The sequence below is a fragment of the Palaemon carinicauda genome, chromosome 5 (genome assembly GCF_036898095.1).
Source record: "Palaemon carinicauda isolate YSFRI2023 chromosome 5, ASM3689809v2, whole genome shotgun sequence".
In the NCBI taxonomy this organism is placed as follows: Eukaryota; Metazoa; Arthropoda; class Malacostraca; order Decapoda; family Palaemonidae; genus Palaemon; species Palaemon carinicauda.
The window spans coordinates 61,770,886-61,796,162 of record NC_090729.1 but is presented as its reverse complement, the minus strand read 5'-3'; the positions used below and the strand labels follow the sequence as shown (position 1 = coordinate 61,796,162).

Below are 25,277 nucleotides of genomic sequence, written 5' to 3'. Positions count from 1 at the left end.
CCTGGCCAACCTACTACCTACTATATATATATATATATATATATATATATATATATATATATATATATATATATATATATATATATATATATATATATATATATATATATATATATATATATATATATATATATATATATATATATATATATATATATATATATATATATATATATATATATATATACATATGTGTGTGTATGTGAAGCAAAGGTGAACAATCGTATCCTGAGAGAAGGATCTAATGTAGTACTACCTGGTCAGTCAAAGGACTACATAACTTTCTAGCGGTAATATATATATATATATATATATATATATATATATATATATATATATATATATATATATATATATATATATATATATATATATATATATATATATATATATATATCTATAATTATATTTATACCACACAAACACATATGTATATATATATGTATATGTATATATATATATATATATATATATATATATATATATATATATATATATATATATATATATATATATATATATATATATATATATATATATATATATATATATATATATATATATATATATATATATATATATATATATATATATATATATAAACATATATATATATATATATATATATATATATATATATATATATATATATATATATATATATATATATATATATATATAATATATATATATATATATATATATATATATATATATATATATATATATATATATATATATATATATATATATATATATATATATATATATATATATATATATATATATATATATATATATATATATATATATATATATATATATATATATATATATATATATATGAACATATATCACAAGCACACGTGATTTTAATTAATGTGAATATCACCCACAAATGGCATTTAATACCGAATTCTAGCCGAACAGGTGGTGGTTCAAATCCCCACCCGGCCAGAAGCTGTTACCATAAAATGAATTCCAAGTGGATATATATTCCCAGGATAGAATTTGGTATTAAATGCCATTCGTGGGTGATATTTACATATATATATATATATATATATATATATATATATATATATATATATATATATATATATATATATATATATATATATATATATATATATATATATATATATATATATATATATACTATAATTAACCCATGAGGTCTAATCAAAATAAATTTACCACCAAAGGAAGATGCTGATGGTAGTTTTTCCGCAGTATGTGAGGCATCCAATTTTGATTCCTTGCATAATGGATTTACCGATCGAGGTGATTACCTTCATCAATATTCTAATTTGCATCTCTTTATTCATCTATAGATAATGACCTAATGAGCACTCAAACGTAATTTAAATAACTATGAAAGCGATCAATCATGAATCTATTATTATCTATATAATCAATCCTCGAATTAACATTGTCAATTAAAACATATCTTGTCTTCATACTTCTATTATATCAATGGGATGAAGGTATAAAAAAAATTATCCGTCTCTGGATGTAATTTTTTTTTTCTATCAATGTGAAAACATATGAAAGTCTACATCCAATAGAAAAGTGCTGAGAAACTGTTACTATTTCTTTCTATATTTTGAAATTTATTTTTATTCTTTTAATTGATAATAATAATAATAATGATAATAATAATAATAATAATAATAATAATAATAATAATAATAATAATAATAATTCTAAATATAACAACAACAACGACAAAAACAGAAATAATAATAATAATAATAATAATAATAATAATAATAATAATAATAATAATAATAATAATAATAATAATAATAATAATAATAAGATAAAACAGAGCAGAAAAAAATCATATGTAGTAATTGTTTCATATTACTTTAGATATTCTTTCATTTCATTTATTTAAGCCCAACGTAACTTGGTAAACAAAACATCAGCATAATATACCAAACAAGAACTTAGAAAGGTCCGTTCCTCTTCTGACGGAATTGATATAATTTCAAAGAGTGAAGTAAATATGTATTAAGGAAATAGAGAAACGCCGGAGACGGACCTAACAAGGATAAAGCCAGATTTCACTCTATTCTTTAAATGTTGACTCTCCTGATGAGGCATTGTAGTTTTACTCAACTGCCATGTCTGTCGTTTCATGAATACCATTTTGAAATCCAAGATTACTTTTTTCATGAAACGATCCGAAGGAGGAAAAGAGCTGTGCGAGAGTTACTGAGAGGGGTGGTGAATGCAACTAACTTTATTTCAACAGATCATGGGTTTATATACAATCGGTTGTGAGGAAAAATCTCAAAAATAATTCAGTGCGAGTGAGTAGAGATATAAACATAAAAGAAAAAAAAATACCCTTATACTGTATGTGCGTGTGTGAAACACGTGTGATATAGACTACATATTAAAGTTTTGTATTAGGTTTTCGATATTCATGTTTTTTATATAGAATAAATATGAAGTGAACATTGTTCTTATTTTAAGTCTACTTGATTTTTTTTCGGGGGTATCAGGATGATTATAATAAGTGAATAGCCATTTACTTTTAAATATATATTTGGATGTAAATGGACAATTAAAACCTACATTAAGGATGAGTATATATATACATACATATATATATATATATATATATATATATATATATATATATATATATATATATATATATATATATATATATATATATATATATATATATATATATATCAAAGTGTAAAATCCACAGGCAACATGAAAGGAAAAGACCAGGTACCAAGCGCTTCCGTGTATTATGTACAGTTCTTCAGGGTACAAAGTGAAATAGAAAACAAAATCATACAATAAAGAAACCTACCAAAACTGAAATAAGGGCCACAAGCAAGCAAAGCATCATCAATATGTTAAAATAGTTAATAGTCGTTAAAAATGAATAAACAATTGTCATTTTGAAATAAAATACCAGTAATATAACAAGCATTGAACTAAATGTTTACAATTTCATTAACAAGATAAGAGTCTGGTTTAAAAAAGACCAGAGCTAAGATTTAAAATTTGATTATCAAAATATTTATTAAAAGCAGATTCAATAATATTTCTTTTAACAATGTTTTTTTCAAAATAAAATCTCCGAGGAGTTCTCCCAGTCAATGCAGTGGCTAAAATCTTTGGTTCTCATATTGAGTTCCAATTTCGCCCCATTAGGTTTTGACAACGTCACCACATCCAAAGTAGTCCTTGCTTTCATGTATCCTAGATCCTTTTGAGGGCATTACTCAATAACAAAGTGACCTATGGTATAGAATGTTAATGGATATTCAGAAAAGCCATATCATAAATGATTAAATTATCTTACAAAGCTCAATTGTGTAGATATTAGCGAGTCCTACATAAAGTTGCTGTTGGTATTGAAATTCGAAAACAGCAAAGCCATTCCCAATAGCCAGGTAACACGTGCCGAACACATTGATCATACTTAGCATCAACTATCAAGAGCACATGTGTTTTCATGCTGGGGCAGTAAATGGCATTTCAGGTGCCGTCCTTTATCTGTGTTCACCATGAAAATGTATCTAAAATTTAGAGGAGGAAATCCATGAAAGGTTTGTTGTTTATTTATAAAAAAATAAACAAAACAGTCAAGGAATGAAAGCCATACAAGCCTTTATTGTGTTTACATTTGTTACATAATTCAGTCCATGATCTTTAAAAAATGGGAGTCAATCGCTTTTTGCCGAAATAGCACTAATAGATTTTCACTTAATTCTAATACAAATAAGCAAATACTGACATAGCTTTTGTGTGTAGTGAATATATGGTAATAGGTTTTCCAAAGAGATTTTACAGTCAGTGGACAGACATTGATATAGTTCCAAATTTTTAAGAGGAATGGATTGACTAATAGAAGGAAAATCTTATGATCCATCCTTAATTCTATCTCACACTTTGTTATTCGTATCTAATATTTGTATATGATGATAGGATCTTATATGATACTTAAAACGATACCATTAGTAATATAAGACCATTTACGAAGATAGGTTTAAAATTATAAGGGAAATTTGATTATAACTAATTCAATAGTAATAATTATTTTCATAATCATACATCAAAGAGAGTTTTATTATTTCATCTTGTGGAATCTCTACAAGTATAATATTTTATGCTGGGTAAGATTTTGTTATACGATATACAAACGGTGCTGACAGCTAGGGCAGCTTATAGGTTTGGAAACGATCTATATTTTTTTTGTTTTTGCTCAGCATCTTTGACAGCAAGTAACTATTGGAAGACATGCTAAATTTCATTAGCATACCGTTAACATTAGCCACTTAAAGGTTTCTAATATATTAAAGTTAAAAAACGGACTGACTAGCAATAATGGAGTGACTGCCTGTTACTCATATCTATGAACACTTAACCCTCGCAGTATCCTCATCAAAAAATCACACCTAGTACCATTCGGGTCAGGTTTGAACTGTATTCAAATATTCCTAAATTTTTTGCCTTGCGAATTTAAATTTCCACCAATTTTTGTGACATACGCAGTTTTACTTCATGTATTAGCTCAGGGGATGGTGTGTGTAGTGTCTTTTACTTCAAAGAGTACTCCTAAACTAGCCCCCAAACCTATCAACTAATGAACATTCCATTCATATGAGGACAAGGGCGTAAAAAAAACAAAGCTCTCAAGTTGAGTGTTACTCTGCTATATTTTTCACAAAACTTTGAAAGCTTCTTGTCCCTATTTACAATAATTTTACTTCTTACACTCAAATGTGCAATGTTATTGTGCACAGGCGGTTCTATATTTCAATAGCACATCCATTCTCTTTCGGGTCAGATATGACCCATGTTTACATTTGGACAGTTCTTCGCCATACATAGTGATGTTGGTATTATATGCCCAGGACCTACTATGTGGTAGCGACTGTCCTTCAGACTACTCCCCTACCCCACGCATCGTCCCTTTCATTGTAAATGTTAGATTCTATCTGAAACTTTCTATGCACATTTATTGCATTTGTATGTCACTGTGCCATGTTGTTTGCATGCGTGTTTTCGGCATTTGCTACATACAGTTGAGACCTTATTGTCTCCTTTGCAAAGGTAGAACGTCGTCTCTTTGATAGTTGTGACTGGTCTGGAGGTGCAGTAGTATTTAGATTAGTTCTTGCTGCTTCACAAACACGTTTAGCATTGGGAGTCCTTGGTAACATAGGTCGCACTGCCAAATGTGATTGAACTAAGCACATTCCAAGCTCTTTGTAAAAATAACCTTCGTTTAAAGCTAACCTCTTTATTCCAATCTGGATCAACTTGCATCCACAATACAAAGGCATTGTAAGCTGAAATGTCAATTATGGTATCAAACAAGGCCACTGACCATCTCACTGTTTGGCGTTTTGATCGATAAGCTGCCATAAGCTTATCAAGAGTGTCCACACCGCCTTTTGTCTCATATAAAACTCAATAATGTTTGGTTTCTTATCTTCTTTCTCACTAAATGTTATGGAATCATTTATATTACTCAAAAGGACAATAGTCTTACCTATCCTGGGGTAATATGAAATAAGGACAATATCCTCATAGTATCTTTTGATGGTGGAATATACTGTGCGATTTTTTGGATTTACAAATTCAGCAGGAAGTTCTTTCCTATTTTTACGAACAGTTCCTACTCTAGTCTGATCTGGAGAACTTAACTCTTTAGCTAAAGGCACACTGCAAAAGAAATTATCACATGTTATGTTCCTTCCTTTCAAGCCATCAGTCTGCTTTAGTACCACACGCTTTCCTTTACTCGTTCAGCTGCGTCACCATTTTTTCGACCAAGGTACACTTCTGCATTCCACAAATAACTTGTTCCAGAGTCGCAAGCAGCCCAGACTTTTAATCTATACCTATCTGGCTTAGAAGGTATGTACTGACAAATTAGACATCTTCCTCTGAATGAAACAAGCATTTCATCAATTGTGATGGTTGATGATACATTGAACATAAGTGGAAGACTTTCAACCGACTTATCCCAAATATATCTTATAGCTGCTAGCTTGTCATGACGTCTTCTTGGGTTTCGAGTTGTTTTGTCATCAAAACAAACATACTTTCAAATTTGTAAGAAGTTTTTTAGATACATTGTTGCTCTAAATATTGGCCAACCATAAGAGTCATCCCACAAACTTCTAAGGGACTCGTGACGAGATTTATACAGGCCAGCTAAGATACGCAAACCATAAAAAGCTTTCAACTCATTCATATTGTAAACATCTCTTCCAGTCACTCTATTTGCTTCCTTATTTGTCATTTCTAGAATTATTTTGAAAATGGCTTCAGCTATGAAAAGGTTAAATGCTGATACTACATCATTAGTGATTCTAAAGGCTACATATAGGGTAATCCCAGGTGTTTGAGAGATTACATTCTTAGAACATCATCTACCAGCTGAGGAGCATTGTCCATCTCTCTCCCCATGCCATATTATTTCTCCATTTTTGGAAACAAATACTTAATGATAAAGGTCTTGTGTAGCATTATTGTTTAGTAATTATCTTAGTCACCATTGTTTTCAGAATATTCAGAATCACTATTATGATTTCTATTCAAAGAAATATTATCAATTTCACTATCCTCAATGTCTGAATTGAAATCATCACTTTCTTCATCTTGATGGTAAAATCTACCCACTGAAAATTTGTGCGCTTCTGTGAAGAAAAAATTAAACAAAAAACTGATTAGATATAGTAATGAAAACTCTAGCTGTAATCTCATCATTCCTCACAACCTCAAGATTATTGTAGTGCAAGAACAACCCATGAAACATACTAACTCAGCCACAGCAAGAAGATATCTCCAGAGTAAATTACTAGTGCTTCCCTCACTTCCACACTTTAAAAAGAATTTTGATCAAAATTATCTATATTTTCTTTTAAAAATGAATGCGGGTCAAAAAAGAACCGAGGATAAAAGGGGTTACCTTTTTATCACGTAAAAACTGTTGATATTGCATTTGAAATATTTATTCCAGCTAATGACCTCACAAATTTAGGAAAAGTCATGAAATACTAACCCCGTACAGTGCATATTGAAAGAGTTATGTTCAATTAAAGTAGCTCCGGGTCAAAAAAGACCACAAGGAGACTGCAAAGGTTAAGTTTGGATATTTCATCGAAACAGATCGGTTACATCATAATGTTCCCATTTCTACTAGATAAATCATATAATAAATGCTTTGACACATAATGTAGCATATGCACATGAATGTACCACAGTCATTGTCACTCGTATATTCAAAGGAATCAATAACCATCCCTCTGTGGCTTAATTACAAAGATAATGAAAAAAAAATCTTACTATCCGATTATATGTATTGTACAGTAAAAATTATCATTACAAATCAAATATGGGAACTTAAAGCATAACCCTTAAATTTTGGTGAGTAGTATTTTTACTCGAATTTATTACAGTTATTCTTCCTGTGTGTTAATATCGGTATAGAGTATACTGAAGGGGACTCAAGTTCAATAACTGCATTTTCTACATGGGAAAAATCTTATCATTTTCACTCTAAAGTAAACACCAACATGATCTATTGACGGTTTTTGAAACATTTGTCGTTGCTCAATTGGATAACAAGAAGGTTAAGGAGGAACATCTTTATCAAGCCACCGTTATCATTGGATCTGAATTATAATATCTGCAAAAGTATATTTTTTGTTTTACTGTGCCGTTAATGCATGCGCTAAACCTAAACTAATCAAAATAAATAAGATATTAGTGCCCTACAGTTTTCATAAACAACAGGAATTGCTAAACTACCTTCAAAATATACTTATATTATTGTGGCCATTGTAGTGATAAAACTCACAATTCAAAACCTATATATATATATATATATATATATATATATATATATATATATATATATATATATATATATATATATATATATATATATATATATATATATATACATATTTATATATATATAAATATATATATATATATATATATATATATATATATATATATATATATATATATATATATATATATATATATATATATATATATATATATATATATATATATATATATATATATATATATATATATATATATATATATATATATATATATATATATATATATATATATATATATATATATATATTTATATATATAAAAGTAAATGCATATATATATATATATATATATATATATATATATATATATATATATATATATATACATATATATACAAATATGTACCTATATATACAAACGCATATATATATATATATATATATATATATATATATATATATATATATATATATATATATATATATATATATATATATATACCTATATATACACACACACATATATATTTATATATATATATATATATATATATATATATATATATATATATATATATATATATATATATATATATGTATATATATACATATATATATATATATATATATATATATATATATATATATATATATATATATATATATATATATATATATCTAGTTGATAGTTTTGTTCTTCTCGGTAATCAAAATTCAGGTAGAAATAAAATAGTCAATGCTGCTATCATCTTTATATAGTAGCTTTTGACATAACTTGTGGGGTAGAGTGGGATAGGAAGACCCCCTTAAGAAGAAATGCTTATATCTTCTAAAGTATTTTATTAACTGGTCTAATAGTGATATTTGTAAAAAAGCTTTGTTATTGGTGTATATACCATAAAAATCCTAAGAAGATGATCGCAATTCTTGATATTAAAAAGGTAACTTAGAAAAAAAGATCCAAAGGGGCCTTTTACCTCATGGATGGGGTAAGAAGACTATGGAGGGGTCTTTTTGCCCCATAGCTAAAGTATTGAGCAATTTCATCATAACCGTCTTTTATATTAAAAAAAAAAAAGAAAAAAAAAAACTAGGCATATATTTTTGCCAAACAAAAATTCTGACCTTCCATGAAGATATTGTATGCTCAGGTACCAGATAAAAACTCAGCTTGTCGTAAAACGTTTAATTTCGACCTGTAACATTATAAAAGTCAGAATAACATACCCATTTTTTTTTTTTTTTTTTTTTTTTTTTTACGTATCACCTTAGCAGAAACATTAATCCTTATCACCATATGAACAAACATATATAATTTCTCACTAATAATTATCATAACAATGTCATCACACAATCACCGTTACCAACAAGTTAAAAGATAAGTAACAATTAACTGCAAAAAGTCACTTACAACAATGCCTCCTCTCTGATACCCAGCAGATTTCTCGTGCATTAAATATCGGCTAATTTCTTCTATCAGCTCTTACGTTAACACATCCTAAAATACAACATTACTACAATATAGTAGAGGAACAATGTCAAAATGCCGATAAGACTATTCAACCGAAACATATCCATAATTTACAAATCTCATTACACAAACAATAGCATACCTTAAAGAACACAAGCTACATATCAACACCATTTGCTTGCATGAGTGCACAGCTGCACTCCTCAGCAACTACGCACGAACAGTTGGTTACGTGCACAACCTCCACCTGCCAATCACTGGCCACGTCGACAGTCGACAGTACCACTGCCCACCGTCACAATTTTACACTGTCGTCAGTGAGCATGCGCAAACTTCACAAAACTTGAACATTACAAAAATACTTAAAAATAATTATTAGTGTTTAACTAATAATGCACTCCCGCCTCCTTTATTGTTCTTCAACGGGTAGCAATACCACCAACTTGTGAACCGATCTCTTGATAACTGTGTCACTTTGTCCCTTATATTTTCCTGGTCTTTGTATTTTGTATCTAATGCTTACATCTCTCACCTTATTGTCTCTGCCTGTTTCTGTATCTACAACCTGCCCCATTTTCCATTTTCCTCGCACAACATTTGTGTCTTTAATCAGAACAATATCACCAGGTTGTATATTTCTTTTATCTGTGTGCCATTTTTGCCTTACAATGAGTGTAGGGAAATAATCTCTCTGCCACTTACGCCAAAAGGTGTCGACAACATTTTGTATAAAGTTCAACCTTTTCTTGGTGTCACCTGATGTAGACCATGAACCAGATGGTACTTTATTACTTGCTCTACCCAAAAGTAAATCGTTCGGACACAAATATGTTCCTAATTCTACATCCATACCAGGTTTTATTCCAATAGGCCTTTCATTCATTAAGTTTGCTATTTCAAAAAATATTGTCTGCAAATCACTAAATGTCAAGATGGTAGTTCCTATGAGCATTGACAGAGACCTTTTTACAGACTTAATTAAGGCCTCACTTACCCCATTCTGCCATGCAGCATCTGCAGACCGATTAAATTTCCATTTCAAGCCTTCCTTTGCTCCAAATTCAGTGATCTCGTGTATGTTCCAGTTGTTATCACTCTTTAGTTCTTTACTTGCTGATACCAATTGTGAGCCTAAGTCAGAGTGTACAGTATCAGGATAGCCATGAACCGCTGTAAATCTTCTGAAACACTTTAAAAAACTATAAGTATCATATCCATCTACAACATCAATATACACGGTACGTGTAACAATACAATTGAATATAACACCATAAGCTTTACCAGTTGTCCTTTTCTTTACATTATCTTTGATTTGAAAATGTCCAAAAATATCCACAGCAGTGTGATAGAATGCTGGACAAGGACTCATTCTTTCATCAGAAATCTGACCCATTTTTTGACCTTCAACTTTGGCATCCAGTTTCCTGCAAAGAATACAACCTCTCTTTATCGATCTTATGATTTTACGTGCTGAAGGAACCCAAAATTTAGACTGAAGCTTACATAGTGTAACATCAACTCCAGCATGATCCAACCTGTGTAAATAACTAATGTACAAGACTGTAAATGGATGCTTACCAGGTAATAGAATGAAGCTATCTTGGTTCCAATTATGTTTCAACCATCTTTCCATTCTTTCTCCTACCATAATTGTACCATCTTCAGCTTGAATGGTCCTAATCTTTGAAAACATTTTTTCCAGTTCTCAGGAAGACTTTTTTGTGCTTGCATAATCCAAAACCTCTCAGCTTCCTTAAGTGATCTAGGTTCAAGTTTCTTTAGAACACCCTTAAAAGATTTCTCCTTAACAATGTTAAATATCCTAGCAGTGACTGCAATTAACATATTATAGTTGTTGAATTTAGACGCATCAATTATGGTTTCTTCATGAACAGAGTATTGTGCAAGATTAACATGAATTCTATCAGGTAACTCACAATTCACCGATTGACTGATAGGCCACACTCCTAAAGGAAGGGCCATGAACTCTGGACCATATTTCCATGAATAGACAACTGCAACATTTAAAGGGTCCTGGGGTCTGGTCAATAGATCAGCAGGATTTAATCCAGAAGCAATCCACCACCATTCATTTGGGTCACTTTTTGATTGAACTTCTGCTATTCTAGTGGCTACGAAAGTTCCAAAGCCATAAGATTCCTTTTGGATTTGTGCTCTAACAATGGAGGAATCTGTTATGTGCATTACCGAACTAAATTTATATGTCATTTCATCTTCAATGGCTTTACGCATCCTGCACGCTATAACAGCTCCACACAATTCAAGCCTTGGAATAGATAACTGTCTACTAGGGGCTATCCTACTCTTTGCCACAATGAGCCTGCTCTCAAATGCACCAGACTCTAACTCCCACCTAGCATATGCAACAGCACCATAAGCATTTGTTGAACTATCACTGAAAATAACAAGTAAAGGCAATCCTTTGGCTGAGGTTGGCTTAACATTCCTTTCAAAATACAGAGTTTCAGTGCCAAATAACTCACAAAAATATGACACCCATTGTTCTTTTAAATAGGAAGGCAAGGGATCGTCCCATCCTAATTTAAAGTCACATTTCACAGTGTCTCGTAGCAAAATCTTTGCTTTTAGTGTGAATGGAAGCAAAAACCCCAGTGGGTCGTAAACAGAACACATCTGACTGACGACAACCCTTTTTGTTAAAACTGAAGGTATATTTTCAACGAAATTCAACTTGTTTAAGTCTGGTTCTGTTCTTACACCCTTATATTTTGGAGAGAAATTTAACTTAGTTTTAAAATAAAACACATCCTTATTGCATTGCCAGTTAAGGCCAAGTATTCTTTCATTACTATTCTGGGACACTTCAAAGTCAGAACGCTCATTATCTCCAGTAATGGTCCATCGTTTAACTTTAAAACTGCCTTTAGAGAGTACATTTTCAATATCTCTAATTAGGCTAAATGCCTCAGCTTTACTCTCAACAGAATGGATTATGTCATCTACATAGGAATTAGTCATTATCACACGTGATGCTTCTGGGAAGTCTTTTACCGACAATTCTGCAGTATGTCTGAGAGCTAACATTGCAATAATTCCTGAGGGCCTATCCCCGAAACCCATGCATGTCATTACATAGTGATCAGGTTTGCGATTACTTTGCAAATTTCTCCAAACAAATCTATGTACATGTTGTTCTAATTCTGGAAGCTTAATGCAATTATACATTTTGCTTATGTCACCGGCTATGCCTATAGCCTTTTCACGAAATCTTAGTAATATACCAAACATTGAGTTCAAAATATTAGGGCCCTTTGCCCAAAAACTATTTAGAGACTGGCCCATATACTTTGCCGATGAATCAAAAACAATTCTCAATGGGGTTGATATAGATCCTGGTTTTAACACTTCATGATGTTGAATGTATGTGACAGGACCAACATAGTTTTTAACCTCTTCATCGGATAACTTCCGAATTACATTGCGCTTTGTCATGTCAAGTACAGTATCTGGTCATTATAAGCTTGAGCATAGTCTGAACCCAGTTTCATCAATCTTTTCTCTGTGCCTTTCAGTCTAGCAACAGCTACAGATACATTATTTTGCAACAGTTTGGGATCCTTAGTCCATGGAAATTTAGCAGACCATTCTTTTCTGTCCGGGTAATACATCAACCCACTTTCAATAAGAGCCAGCTCCTTTTCCTCTTTTATACTATAATTGCCATTGCCTGTTGCACATTTCCCACAACGACAACTACCACATCTGGGATTACAATCAGTTCCTAAGTGTTCAATGGTGAAGAAATCATTTATCTGTGCTGTAATATCAATTACGGGTTCTACAGATATATCATAGTCGGATATTGTACTGGAAACATGATTAATGCTAATGCCTGGATTACTCCTAAACACTGATAAGGTAACAATGTCGGGATGACTGCCATACACACACATTCCAAACTGTGATTCCCTGAGCTGTAAATTTTCAGCCACAGTTTCCTTAACTGTTGGAATTAAAGAGCAATAATCAGAACCAATTAGGAGATCTATTTTACCATAAGGTCTATCTAATGCACATACATTAACACCCTTGAATAAATGTTTCACTTTTGATAAATCTACCTTACCGACTTGAGATGTAATGTCATCGATTCCATAAGCAGTAACATTGACATCATTCCCATCCTTGTCGGTTAAAACCAGATCATACTCTTTACTACTGTATGTCACAGTTTTGTCGCCCAATTTAGTCACAGCTAATCTGACACATTTTCCTTTCAGTCCCAATGCCTTAGCCACATCATTTCTGATCATTGTTATATCAGCTCCCGAGTCAAATAAAGTTTGTAACTCCTGATTACCACACTTGATCTTGTTAACCATAAATAAAACACCGTTTCTTTTCAGACTTACAAAGGAATTTCCTGTTATGAATCCCTCATGTATAATAGTATGATGAAGTTTCCCACAAGATTCATTGTTAACATCTACAGTATTACATCTGGACTTCTTTAGACATTTTCTTGCTATGTGAACACCTTTAAGGCAATTAAAGCAAATACCTTTCTTCTTTACACTCTCCATTCTGTCATTGATACTCAAGTTCTGGAAAGTTGTACAGTCTAAGATATCATGTCCATCTGAGCCATGATACCAGCACCTATGCAGCCTTGTGTTGTCACTGATCTTATTCCTGTTCCGTTCAGCATTTTCTTCTGTAATTTTAGTGAAAAGGTCAGTGATATTTGTAATAGCATTTTCAAGTCCTGCTATCCTTTCCATTACATCTGACTCTCTTCCTTGCTTTGTACTACGCTGATCTTCATAAGTGCAGGTATAATTCACTTTAGCCTTAATATTATTATTGCTTCTAATATTAGCATTAAGATATTTCATTGATTTCTTTTCACTCAAAAGGTATTCCAACAACTTTCCGAATAGGTCACGATTACCTACACACTCTGCTAACTTAACCCATTCACGCTTCTGAGTAGGTGGTAATAGTTTTTCTATCTGGCTAGTCATGTTAGCAGTATTTAATTCTGAAGCCAAACTCATTTGGTCTAAGTAAAGATAGCATTGCTCAATCTTATCAACCATCCTAATGAAACTCTCACTATCCCCTTCGGAAATAGGTTTAATTGACCTTATGTCCTCTACTACTACATCAATAATGGTTCTGCTGTTCCCAAAAGTTTCATCTAATCGCTCAAACATTTTATCGAAGTCATGATCTGCACCACGAACTGTATCCAAGGCCTCTCCTGAGAGACACTGTCTTAGCACAAAGGGATCTTTCCCATAATTTGATTGCATTAGTCTAAAAAAATCTCTCTTGAAATTGCTATAATCTCTCACATCTCCGTGAAACCTGGGCACATCAATCGGTTTTACTTTTAAAACTTTTTTCACCTGCATTTCGTCTTTAACTTTCACAAATATCACATGAGCTGCACACTTTCTATCTTCTAATGCTTTGATATAAACGTTAGCCTCCTCTATCAATTGAGCATCACAGTTCTCATCTAATAAATTGCAATACTGTTCATTAGCTAGTTCCACTTCATCATAAGCCTTAACAACACTCTCGTATCTTTCTTCTAAAATTTCTAATGCCATTTGATCTAACATATACTCATGAAACTTATCAAGCTTACGTGTTAGTTTTGCCTTTGCGGTTCCCCTCCGCTGTTGGCCTTCTTCTGTGCTTCCAGTGACATCCTAGCACTATCATTTTCCCCCGTGGAGCTGCCGTTTTTCCCTTTACCTGTCATGATGAGTGTTGTCGAAATGTATGCTCAGGTACCAGATAAAAACTCAGCTTGTCGTAAAACGTTTAATTTCGACCTGTAACATTATAAAAGTCAGAATAACATACCCATTTTTTTTTTTTTTTTTTTTTTTTTTTTACGTATCACCTTAGCAGAAACATTAATCCTTATCACCATATGAACAAACATATATAATTTCTCACTAATAATTATCATAACAATGTCATCACACAATCACCGTTACCAACAAGTTAAAAGATAAGTAACAATTAACTGCAAAAAGTCACTTACAACAATGCCTCCTCTCTGATACCCAGCAGATTTCTCGTGCATTAAATATCGGCTAATTTCTTCTATCAGCTCTTACGTTAACACATCCTAAAATACAACATTACTACAATATAGTAGAGGAACAATGTCAAAATGCCGATAAGACTATTCAACCGAAACATATCCATAATTTACAAATCTCATTACACAAACAATAGCATACCTTAAAGAACACAAGCTACATATCAACACCATTTGCTTGCATGAGTGCACAGCTGCACTCCTCAGCAACTACGCACGAACAGTTGGTTACGTGCACAACCTCCACCTGCCAATCACTGGCCACGTCGACAGTCGACAGTACCACTGCCCACCGTCACAATTTTACACTGTCGTCAGTGAGCATGCGCAAACTTCACAAAACTTGAACATTACAAAAATACTTAAAAATAATTATTAGTGTTTAACTAATAATGCAGATATATTAAAAACAAAACAGAAAAAAAAATTAACTTAAAATTCTTAGTTTCAAGTGAACAATAATTTTCTTATTCATAGGAATTAAATTTAGCGAAATTTGATACTTTCTTAAATATGACAGTAGTAATAACACGTAAAATTGAAGTGACTTTCAATACAAAACACCAAGAGACGTGCTAATAAAACAAGTAAACATAACAGAAAGGATGATATATAAAGAAGTAGACTATTTCCATTTAAAAAGGAAGAAATAGCACGAGTAAGAAATAAAGCGTAACCTTTTTACTCATTCAGATGATTAGGATTAGTGAAATTTTTAAAAGGTCTTCATTAGTCGTCGTCTGACTTATTGCATCAAAGTAAATCTTATCATCTGAAATGGCTTGGGCATCAATTTGTAATTTTTACTTTCCTATTAAAATTGGAATATCAGAGCCAGTGGTCTTGGATGGATCTTCCTCAGTTAGGTTTGCTATGAAGTCTTCCTCTGGAAATATGTTACCAGTAGTCTTGGATGGGTCTTCCTCAGCTAGGTCTGCTAATAAGTCTTCCTCTGTGAATATATTACCAGTGCTCTTGGATGGGTCTTCCTCGGCTAGGTTTGGTAAGAAGTCTTCCTCTGTGAATAACTTACCAGCGATCTTGGATGGGTCTTCCTCAGCTAGGTTTCCTAAAAAGTCTTCCTCTGTGAATATGTTACCAGTGGTCTTGAATGGGTCTTCCTCAGTTAGGTTTGCTATGAAGTCTTCCTCTGTGAATATATTACCAGTGTTCTTAGATGGGTCTTCCTCAGCTAGGTTTGGTAAAAAATCTTCCTCTGTAAATAACTTACCAGCAATATTGGATGGGTCTTCCTCTGCTAGGTTTCCTAAAAAGTCTTCCTCTGTGAATATGTTACCAGCGGTCTTAGATGGGTCTTCCTCAGTTAGGTTTACTATGAAGACTTCCTCTGTGAATATGTTACCAGTGGTCTTGGATGGTTCTTCTTCAGTTAGGTTTGTTATGAAGTCTTCCTCTGTGAATATGTTACCAGTGGTCTTGAATAGGTCTTCCTCAGTTAGGTTTGCTAAGAAGTCTTCCTCTGTGAATATATTACCAGTGCTTTTGGATGGGTCTTCCTCAGCTAGGTTTGGTAAGAAGTCTTCTTCTGTGAATAACTTACCAGCGATCTTGGATGAGTCTTCCTCAGCTAGGTTTCCTAAAAAGTCTTCCTCTGTGAATATGTTACCAGTGGTCTTGGATGGTTCTTCTTCAGTTAGGTTTGCTATGAAGTCTTCCTCTGTGAATATGTTACCAGTGGTCTTGGATGGGTCTTCCTCAGTTAGGTTTGCTATGAAGTCTTCCTCTGTGAATATGTTACCAGTGGTTTTGGATGGGTCTTCCTCAGCAAGGTTTCCTAAAAAGTCTTCCTCTGTGAATATGTTACCAGTGGTCTTGAATGGGTCTTCCTCAGTTAGGTTTGCTAAGAAGTCTTCCTCTGTGAATATATTACCAGTGCTTTTGGATGGGTCTTCTTCAGCTAGGTTTAGTAAGAAGTCTTCTTCTGTGAATAACTTACCAGCGATCTTGGATGGGTCTTCCTCAGCTAGGTTTCCTAAAAAGTGTTCCTCTGTGAATATGTTACCAGTGGTCTTTGATGGTTCTTCTTCAGTTAGGTTTGCTATGAAGTCTTCCTCTGTGAATATGTTACCAGCGGTCTTGGATGGGTCTTCCTCAGTTAGGTTTGCTATGAAGTCTTCCTCTGTGAATATGTTAAGAAGTCTTCCTCTTTGAATATGTTACCAGTGGTCTTGGATGGGTCTTCCTCAGCTAGGTTTGCTATAAAGTCTTCCTCTGTGAATATGTTACCATTGGTCTTGGATGGGTCTTCCTCAGTTAGGTTTGCTTTGAAGTCTTCCGCTGTGAATATGTTAAGAAGTCTTCCTCTGTGAATATGTTACCAGTGGTCTTGGATGGGTCTTCTTCAGCTAGATTTGCTATGAAGTCTTCCTCTGTGAATATGTTACCAGTGGTCTTGGATGGGTCTTCCTCAGTTAGGTTTGCTAAGAAGTCTTCCTCTGTGAATATGTTACCAGTGGTCTTGAATGGGTCGTCCTCAGTTAGGTTTGCTATGGAGTCTTCCTCTGTGAATATGTTAAGAAGTCTTCCTCTTTGAATATGTTACCAGTGGTCTTGGATGGGTCTTCCTCAGCTAGGTTTGCTATGAAGTTTTCCTCTGTGAATATTTAACCAGTGGTCTTGGAAGGGTCTTCCTCAGTTAGGTTTGCTATGAAGTCTTCCTCTGTGAATATGTTACCAGTGCTCTTGGATGGGTTTTCCTCAGCTAGGTTTGGTAAAAAGTCTTCCTCTGTGAATAACTTACCAGCGATCTTGGATGGGTCTTCCTCAGCTAGGTTTCCTAAAAAGTCTTCCTCTGTGAATATGTTACCAGCGGTCTTGGATGGGTCTTCCTCAGTTAGGTTTGCTATGAAGTCTTCCTCTGTGAATATGATACCAGTGGTCTTGGATGGGTCTACCTCAGCTAGGTTTGCTAAGAAGTCTTCCTTTGTGAATATGTTACCAGTGGTCTTGGATGGTTCTTCTTCAGTTAGGTTTGCTATATAGTCTTCCTCTGTGAATGTTACCAGTGGTCTTGAATGGGTCGTCCTCAGTTAGGTTTGCTATGGAGTCTTCCTCTGTTAATATGTTACCAGTGGTCTTGGATGGTTCTTCTTCAGTTTGGTTTGCTATGAAGTCTTCCTCTGTGAATATGTTACCAGTGGTCTTGGATGGTTCTTCCTCAGTTAGGTTTGCTAAGAAGTCTTCCTCTGTGAATATGTTACCTTTGGTCTTGGATGGGTCTTCCTCAGCGAGGTTTGCTATGAAGTTTTCCTCTGTGAATATGTTACCAGTGGTCTTGGATGGGTCTTTCTCAGTTAGGTTTGCTATGAAGTCTTCCTCTGTGAATATGTTACCAGTGGTCTTAGATTGTTCTTCTTCAGCTAGGTTTGCTATGAAGTCTTCCTCTGTGAATATGTTACCAGTGGTCTTGGATGGTTCTTCCTTAGTTAGGTATACTATGAAGTCTTTCTCTGTGAATATGTTACCAGTGGTCTTGGATGGTTCTTCCTCAGTTAGGTTTGCTAAGAGGTCTTCCTCGGTGAATATATTACCAGTGCTCTTGGATGGGTCTTCCTCAGCTAGTTTTGGTAAGAAGTTTTCCTCTGTGAATAACTTACTAGCGATCTTGGATAGGTCTTCCTCAGCTAGGTTTCCTAAAAGGTCTTCCTCTGTGAATATGTTACCAGAGGTCTTGGATGGGTCTTCCTCAGTTAGGTTTGCTATGAAGTCTTCCTCTGTGAATATGATACCAGTGGTCTTGGATGGGTCTTCCTCAGCTAGGATTGCTAAAAAGTCTTCCTCTGTGAATGTTACCATTGGTCTTGGATGGGTCATCCTCAGTTAGGTTTGCTATGAAGTCTTCCTTTGTGAATATGTTACCAGTGGTCTTGGATGGTTCTTCTTCAGTTAGGTTTGCTATGAAGTCTTCCTCTGTGAATATGTTACCAGTGGTCTTCAATGGGTCTTCCTCAGTTAGGTTTGCTATGAAGTCTTCCTCTGTGAATATGTTACCAGTGGTCTTGAAAGGGTCGTCCTCAGTTAGGTTTGCTATGAAGTCTTCCTCTGTGAATATGTTAAGAAGTCTTCCTCTTTGAATATGTTACCAGTGGTCTTGGATTGGTCTTCCTCAGCTAGGTTTGCTATAAAGTCTTCCTCTGTGAATATGTTACCAGTGGTCATGGATGGGTCTTCTTCAGTTAGGTTTGCTATGAAGTCTTCCTCTGTTAATATGTTAAGAAGTCTTCCTCTGTGAATATGTTACCAGTGGTCTTAAATTGGTTTTCCACAGCTAGATTTGCTTTGAAGTCTTCCTCTGTGAATATGTTACCAGTGGTCTTGGATGGGTCTTCCTCAGCTAGATTTACTAAGAAGTCTTCCTCTGTGAATATGTTACCAGTGGTCTTGGATGGGTCGTTTTCAGTTAGGTTTGCTATGAAGTCTTCTTCTGTGAATATGTTACCAGTGGTCTTGGGTGGTTCTTCTTCAGTTAGGTTTGGTAAGAAGTCTTCCTCTGTGAATAACTTACCAGTGATCTTGGATGGGTCTTCCTCAGCTAGGTTTCCTAAAGAGTCTTCCTCTGTGAATATGTTACCAGTGGTCTTGGATGGTTCTTCTTCTGTTAGGTTTGCTATGAAGTCTTCCTCTGGGAATATGTTACCAGTGGTCTTGGATGGGTCTTCCTCAGTTAGGTTTTCTATGAAGTCTTCCTCTGTGAATATGTTACCAGTGGTTTTGGATGGGTCTTCATCAACTAGGTTTGCGAAGAAATCTTACTCTGTGAATATGTTACCAGTGGTCTTGGATGGGTCTTCTTCAGCAAGGTTTGCTATAAAGTCTTCCTCTGTGAATATGTTACCAGTGGTCTTGGATGGGTCTTCCTCAGTTAGGTTTGCTATGAAGTCTTCCTCTGTGAATATGTTAAGAAGTCTTCCTCTGTGAATATGTTACAAGTGGTCTTGGATGGGTCTTCTTCAGCTAGATTTGCTATGAAGTCTTCATCTGTGAATATGTTACCAGTGGTCTTGAATGGGTCGTCCTCAGTTAGGTTTGCTATGGAGTCTTCCTCTGTGAATATGTTAAGAAGTCTTCCTCTTTGAATATGTTACCAGTGGTCTTGGATGGGTCTTCCTCAGCTAGGTTTGCTATGAAGTCATCCTCTGTGAATATGTTACCAGTGGTCTTGGAAGGGTCTTCCTCAGTTAGGTTTTCTATGAAGTCTTCCTCTGTGAATATGTTACCAGTGCTCTTGGATGGGTCTTCCTCAGCTAGGTTTAGTAAAAAGTCTTCCTCTGTGAATAACCTACCAGCGATCTTGGATGGGTCTTCCTCAGCTAGGTTTCCTAAAAAGTCTTCCTCTGTGAATATGTTACCAGCGGTCTTGGATGGGTCTTCTTCAGTTAGGTTTGCTATGAAGTCTTCCTCTGTGAATATGATACCAGTGGTCTTGGATGGGTCTTCCTCAGTTAGGTTTGCTAAGAAGTCTTACTTTGTAAATATGTTACCAGTAGTCTTGGATGGTTCTTCTTCAGTTAGGTTTGCTATGAAGTCTTTCTTTGTGAATGTTACCAGTGGTCTTGAATGGGTTGTCCTCAGTTAGATTTGCTATGGAGTCTTCCTCTGTTAATATGTTACCAGTGGTCTTGGATGGTTCTTCTTCAGTTTGGTTTGCTATGAAGTCTTCCTCTGTGAATATGTTACCAGTGGTCTTGGATGGTTCTTCCTCAGTTAGGTTTGCTAAGAAGTCTTCCTCTGTGAATATGTTACTAGTGGTCTTGGATGGGTCTTCCTCGGCGAGGTTTGATATGAAGTCTTCCTCTGTGAATATGTTACCAGTGGTCTTGGATGGGTCTTCCTCAGTTAGGTTTGCTATGAAGTGTTCCTCTGTGAATATGTTACCAGTGGTCTTGGATTGTTCTTCTTCAGTTATGTTTGCTATGAAGTCTTCCTCTGTGAATATGTTACCAGTGGTCTTGGATGGTTCTTCCTCAGTTAGGTTTGCTAAGAAGTCTTCCTCTGTTAATATATTAATAGTTCTCTTGGATGGGTCTTCCTCAGCTAGGTTTGGTAAGAAGTCTTCCTCTGTGAATAACTTACTAGCGATCTTGGATAGGTCTTCCTCAGCTAGGTTTCCTAAAAGGTCTTCCTCTGTGAATATGTTACCAGAGGTCTTGGATGGGTCTTCCTCAGTTAGGTTTGCTATGAAGTCTTCCTCTGTGAATATGATACCAATGGTCTTGGATGGGTCTTCCTCAGCTAGGTTTGCTAAAAAATCTTCCTCTGTGAATATGTTACCATTGGTCTTGGATGGGTCTTCCTCAGTTAGGTTTGCTATGAAGTCTTCCTTTGTGAATATGTTACCAGTGGTCTTGGATGGTTCTTCTTCAGTTAGGTTTGCTATGAAGTCTTCCTCTGTTAATATGTAACCAGTGGTCTTGGATGGGTCTTCCTTTGTTAGGTTTGCTATGAAGTCTTCCTCTGTGAATATGTTACCAGTGGTCTTGGATGGGTCACCCTCAGCTAGGTTTGCTAAGAAGTCTTCCTCTGTGAATATGTTACCAGTGGTCTTGAAAGGGTCGTCCTCAGTTAGGTTTGCTATGAAGTCTTCCTCTGTGATTATGTTAAGAAGTCTTCCTCTTTCAATATGTTACCAGTGGTCTTGGATTGGTCTTCCTCAGCTAGGTTTGCTATAAAGTCTTCCTCTGTGAATATTTTACCAGTGGTCTTGGATGGGTCTTCTTCAGTTAGGTTTGCTATGAAGTCTTCCTCTGTGAATATGTTAAGAAGTCTTCCTCTGTGAATATGTTACCAGTGGTCTTAGATGGGTCTTCCTCAGCTAGATTTGCTTTGAAGTCTCCCTCTGTGAATATGTTACCAATGGTCTTGGATGGGTCTTCCTCAGCTAGATTTGCTATGAAGTCTTCCTCTGTGAATATGTTACCAGTGGTCTTGGATGGGTCATTTTCAGTTAGGTTTGCTATGAAGTCTTCTTCTGTGAATATGTTACCAGTGGTCTTGGATGGTTCTTCTTCAATTTGGTTTGCTATGAAGTCTTCCTCTGTGAATATGTTACCAGTGGTCTTGGATGGTTCTTCCTCAGTTAGGTTTGCTAAGAAGTCTTCCTCTGTGAATATGTTACCTTTGGTCTTGGATGGGTCTTCCTCAGCGAGGTTTGCTATGAAGTCTTCCTCTGTGAATATGTTACCAGTGGTCTTGGATGGGTCTTCCTCAGTTAGGTTTGCTATGAAGTTTTCCTCTGTTAATATGTTACCAGTGGTCTTGGATTGTTCTTCTTCAGCTAGGTTTGCTATGAAGTCTTCCTCTGTGAATATGTTACTAGTGGTCTTGGATGGTTCTTCCTCAGTTAGGTTTACTATGAAGTCTTCCTCTGTGAATATGTTACCAGTGGTCTTGGATGGTTCTTCCTCAGTTACGTTTGCTAAGAGGTCTTCCTCGGTGAATATATTACCAGTGCTCTTGGATGGGTCTTCCTCAGCTAGGTTTGGTAAGAAGTTCTTCCTCTGTGAATAACTTACTAGCGATCTTGGATAGGTCTTCCTCAGCTAGGTTTCCTAAAAGGTCTTCCTCTGTGAATATGTTACCAGAGGTCTTGGATGGGTCTTCCTCAGTTAGGTTTGCTATGAAGTCTTCCTCTGTGAATATGATACCAGTGGTCTTGGATGGGTCTTCCTCAGATAGGTTTGCTAAAAAGTCTTCCTCTGTGAATATATTACCATTGGTCTTGGATGGGTCATCCTCAGTTAGGTTTGCTATGAAATCTTCCTCTGTGAATATGTTACCAGTGGTCTTGGATGGTTCTTTTTCAGTTAGGTTTGCTATGAAGTCTTCCTCTGTGAATATGTTACCAGTGGTCTTGAAAGGGTCGTCCTCAGTTAGGTTTTATATGAAGTCTTCCTCTGTGAATATGTTAAGAAGTCTTCCTCTTTGAATATGTTACCAGTGGTCTTGGATTGGTCTTCCTCAGCTAGGTTTGCTATAAAGTCTTCCTCTGTGAATATGTTACCAGTGGTCTTGGATGGGTCTTCTTCAGTTAGGTTTGCTATGAAGTCTTCCTCTGTGAATATGTTAAGAAGTCTTCCTCTGTGAATATGTTACCAGTGGTCTTAAATGGGTCTTCATCAGCTAGATTTGCTTTAAAGTCTTCCTATGTGAATATGTTACCAGTGGTCTTGGATGGGTCTTCCTCAGCTAGATTTGCTATGAAGTCTTCCTCTGTGAATATGTTACCAGTGGTCTTGGATGGGTCGTTTTCAGTTAGGTTTGCTATGAAGTCTTCTTCTGTGAATATGTTACCAGTGGTCTTGGATGGTTCTTCTTCAGTTATGTTTGCTATGAAGTCTTCCTCTGTGAATATGTTACCAGTGGTTTTGGATGGTTCTTCCTCAGTTAGGTTTGCTAAGAAGTCTTCCTCTGTGAATATGTTACCTTTGGTCTTGGATGGGTCTTCCTCAGCGAGGTTTGCTATGAAGTCTTCCTCTGTGAATATGTTACCAGTGGTCTTGGATGGGTCTTCCTCAGTTAGGTTTGCTATGAAGTTTTCCTCTGTTAATATGTTACCAGTGGTCTTGGATTGTTCTTCTTCAGCTAGGTTTGCTATGAAGTCTTCCTCTGTGAATATGTTACTAGTGGTCTTGGATGGTTCTTCCTCAGTTAGGTTTACTATGAAGTCTTCCTCTGTGAATATGTTACCAGTGGTCTTGGATGGTTCTTCCTCAGTTACGTTTGCTAAGAGGTCTTCCTCGGTGAATATATTACCAGTGCTCTTGGATGGGTCTTCCTCAGCTAGGTTTGGTAAGAAGTTTTCCTCTGTGAATAACTTACTAGCGATCTTGGATAGGTCTTCCTCAGCTAGGTTTCCTAAAAGGTCTTCCTCTGTGAATATGTTACCAGAGGTCTTGGATGGGTCTTCCTCAGTTAGGTTTCCTAAAAAGTCTTCCTCTGTGAATATGTTACCAGTGGTCTTGAATGGGTCTTCCTCAGTTAGGTTTGCTAAGAAGTCTTCCTCTGTGAATATATTACCGGTGCTTTTGGATGGTTCTTCTTCTGTTAGGTTTGCTATGAAATCTTCCTCTGGGAATATGTTACCAGTGGTCTTGGATGGGTCTTCCTCAGTTAGGTTTGCTATGAAGTCTTCCTCTGTGAATATGTTACCAGTGGTTTTGGATGGGTCTTCCTCAGCTAGGTTTGCGAAGAAATCTTCCTCTGTGAATATGTTACCAGTGGTCTTGGATGGGTCTTCTTCAGTTAGGTTTGCTATGAAGTCTTCCTCTGTGAATATGTTACCAGTGGTTTTGGATGGGTCTTCCTCAGCTAGGTTTCCTAAAAAGTCTTCTTTTGTGAATAACTTACCAGCGATCTTGGATGGGTCTTCCTCAGCTAGGTTTCCTAAAAAGTCTTCCTCTGTGAATATGTTACCAGCGGTCTTGGATTTGTCTTCCTCAATTAGGTTTGCTATGAAGTCTTCCTCTGTGAATATGATACCAGTGGTCTTGGATGGGTCTTCCTCAGTAGGTTTGCTAAGAAGTCTTTCTTTGTGAATATGTTACCAGTGGTCTTGGATGGTTCTTCTTCAGTTAGGTTTGCTATGAAGTCTTCCTTTGTGAATGTTACCAGTGGTCTTGAATGGGTCGTCCTCAGTTAGATTTGCTATGGAGTCTTCCTCTGATAATATGTTACCAGTGGTCTTGGATTGTTCTTCTTAAGTTTGGTTTGCTATGAAGTCTTCCTCTTTGAATATGTTACCAGTGGTCTTGGATGGGTCTTCCTCAGTTAGGTTTGCTATGAAGTCTTCCTCTGTGAATATGTTACCAGTGGTTTTGGATGGGTCTTCCTCAGCTAGGTT

The 25,277-nt window shown here is 35.0% G+C and overlaps 4 protein-coding genes across 4 annotated transcripts in view; all 4 read right to left on the bottom strand.

Moving 5' to 3' along the window:
• Window positions 1–9,724: 9,724 nt before the first annotated feature.
• LOC137640925 (uncharacterized) lies at window positions 9,725–10,948 on the bottom strand. Its single transcript, XM_068373382.1, has one exon. The coding sequence runs from the start codon at window positions 10,946–10,948 to the stop codon at window positions 9,725–9,727; it is 1,224 nt and encodes a 407-aa protein (XP_068229483.1).
• An 8-nt stretch (window positions 10,949–10,956) lies between these two features.
• LOC137640924 (uncharacterized) lies at window positions 10,957–12,789 on the bottom strand. Its single transcript, XM_068373381.1, has one exon. It carries the CDS (start codon window positions 12,787–12,789, stop codon window positions 10,957–10,959), a length of 1,833 nt encoding a protein of 610 aa, XP_068229482.1.
• Window positions 12,786–14,927, bottom strand: LOC137640921 (uncharacterized). The gene has a single exon (XM_068373380.1). It carries the CDS (start codon window positions 14,925–14,927, stop codon window positions 12,786–12,788), a length of 2,142 nt encoding a protein of 713 aa, XP_068229481.1.
• A 1,294-nt stretch (window positions 14,928–16,221) lies between these two features.
• The window catches only part of LOC137640920 (WASH complex subunit 2-like), a 56,511-nt gene continuing 47,455 nt past the window's right edge, over window positions 16,222–25,277 (bottom strand). The window contains exons 13-17 of the mRNA XM_068373379.1: window positions 24,785–24,901; window positions 23,927–24,307; window positions 22,951–23,133; window positions 17,178–17,411; window positions 16,222–16,832 (exon numbers count right to left, since the gene is read on the bottom strand). Coding sequence (XP_068229480.1) covers window positions 16,222–16,832; window positions 17,178–17,411; window positions 22,951–23,133; window positions 23,927–24,307; window positions 24,785–24,901 — 1,526 coding nt within the window. The remainder of the gene's footprint in view (window positions 16,833–17,177; window positions 17,412–22,950; window positions 23,134–23,926; window positions 24,308–24,784; window positions 24,902–25,277) is intronic.

Coding starts and splice junctions, on each gene's coding strand:
- LOC137640925 (XM_068373382.1), bottom strand. CDS start 10,948: ATGGAAAGATGGTTGAAACATAATTGGAACCAAGATAGCTTCATTCTA.
- LOC137640924 (XM_068373381.1), bottom strand. CDS start 12,789: ATGACAAAGCGCAATGTAATTCGGAAGTTATCCGATGAAGAGGTTAAA.
- LOC137640921 (XM_068373380.1), bottom strand. CDS start 14,927: ATGTTAGATCAAATGGCATTAGAAATTTTAGAAGAAAGATACGAGAGT.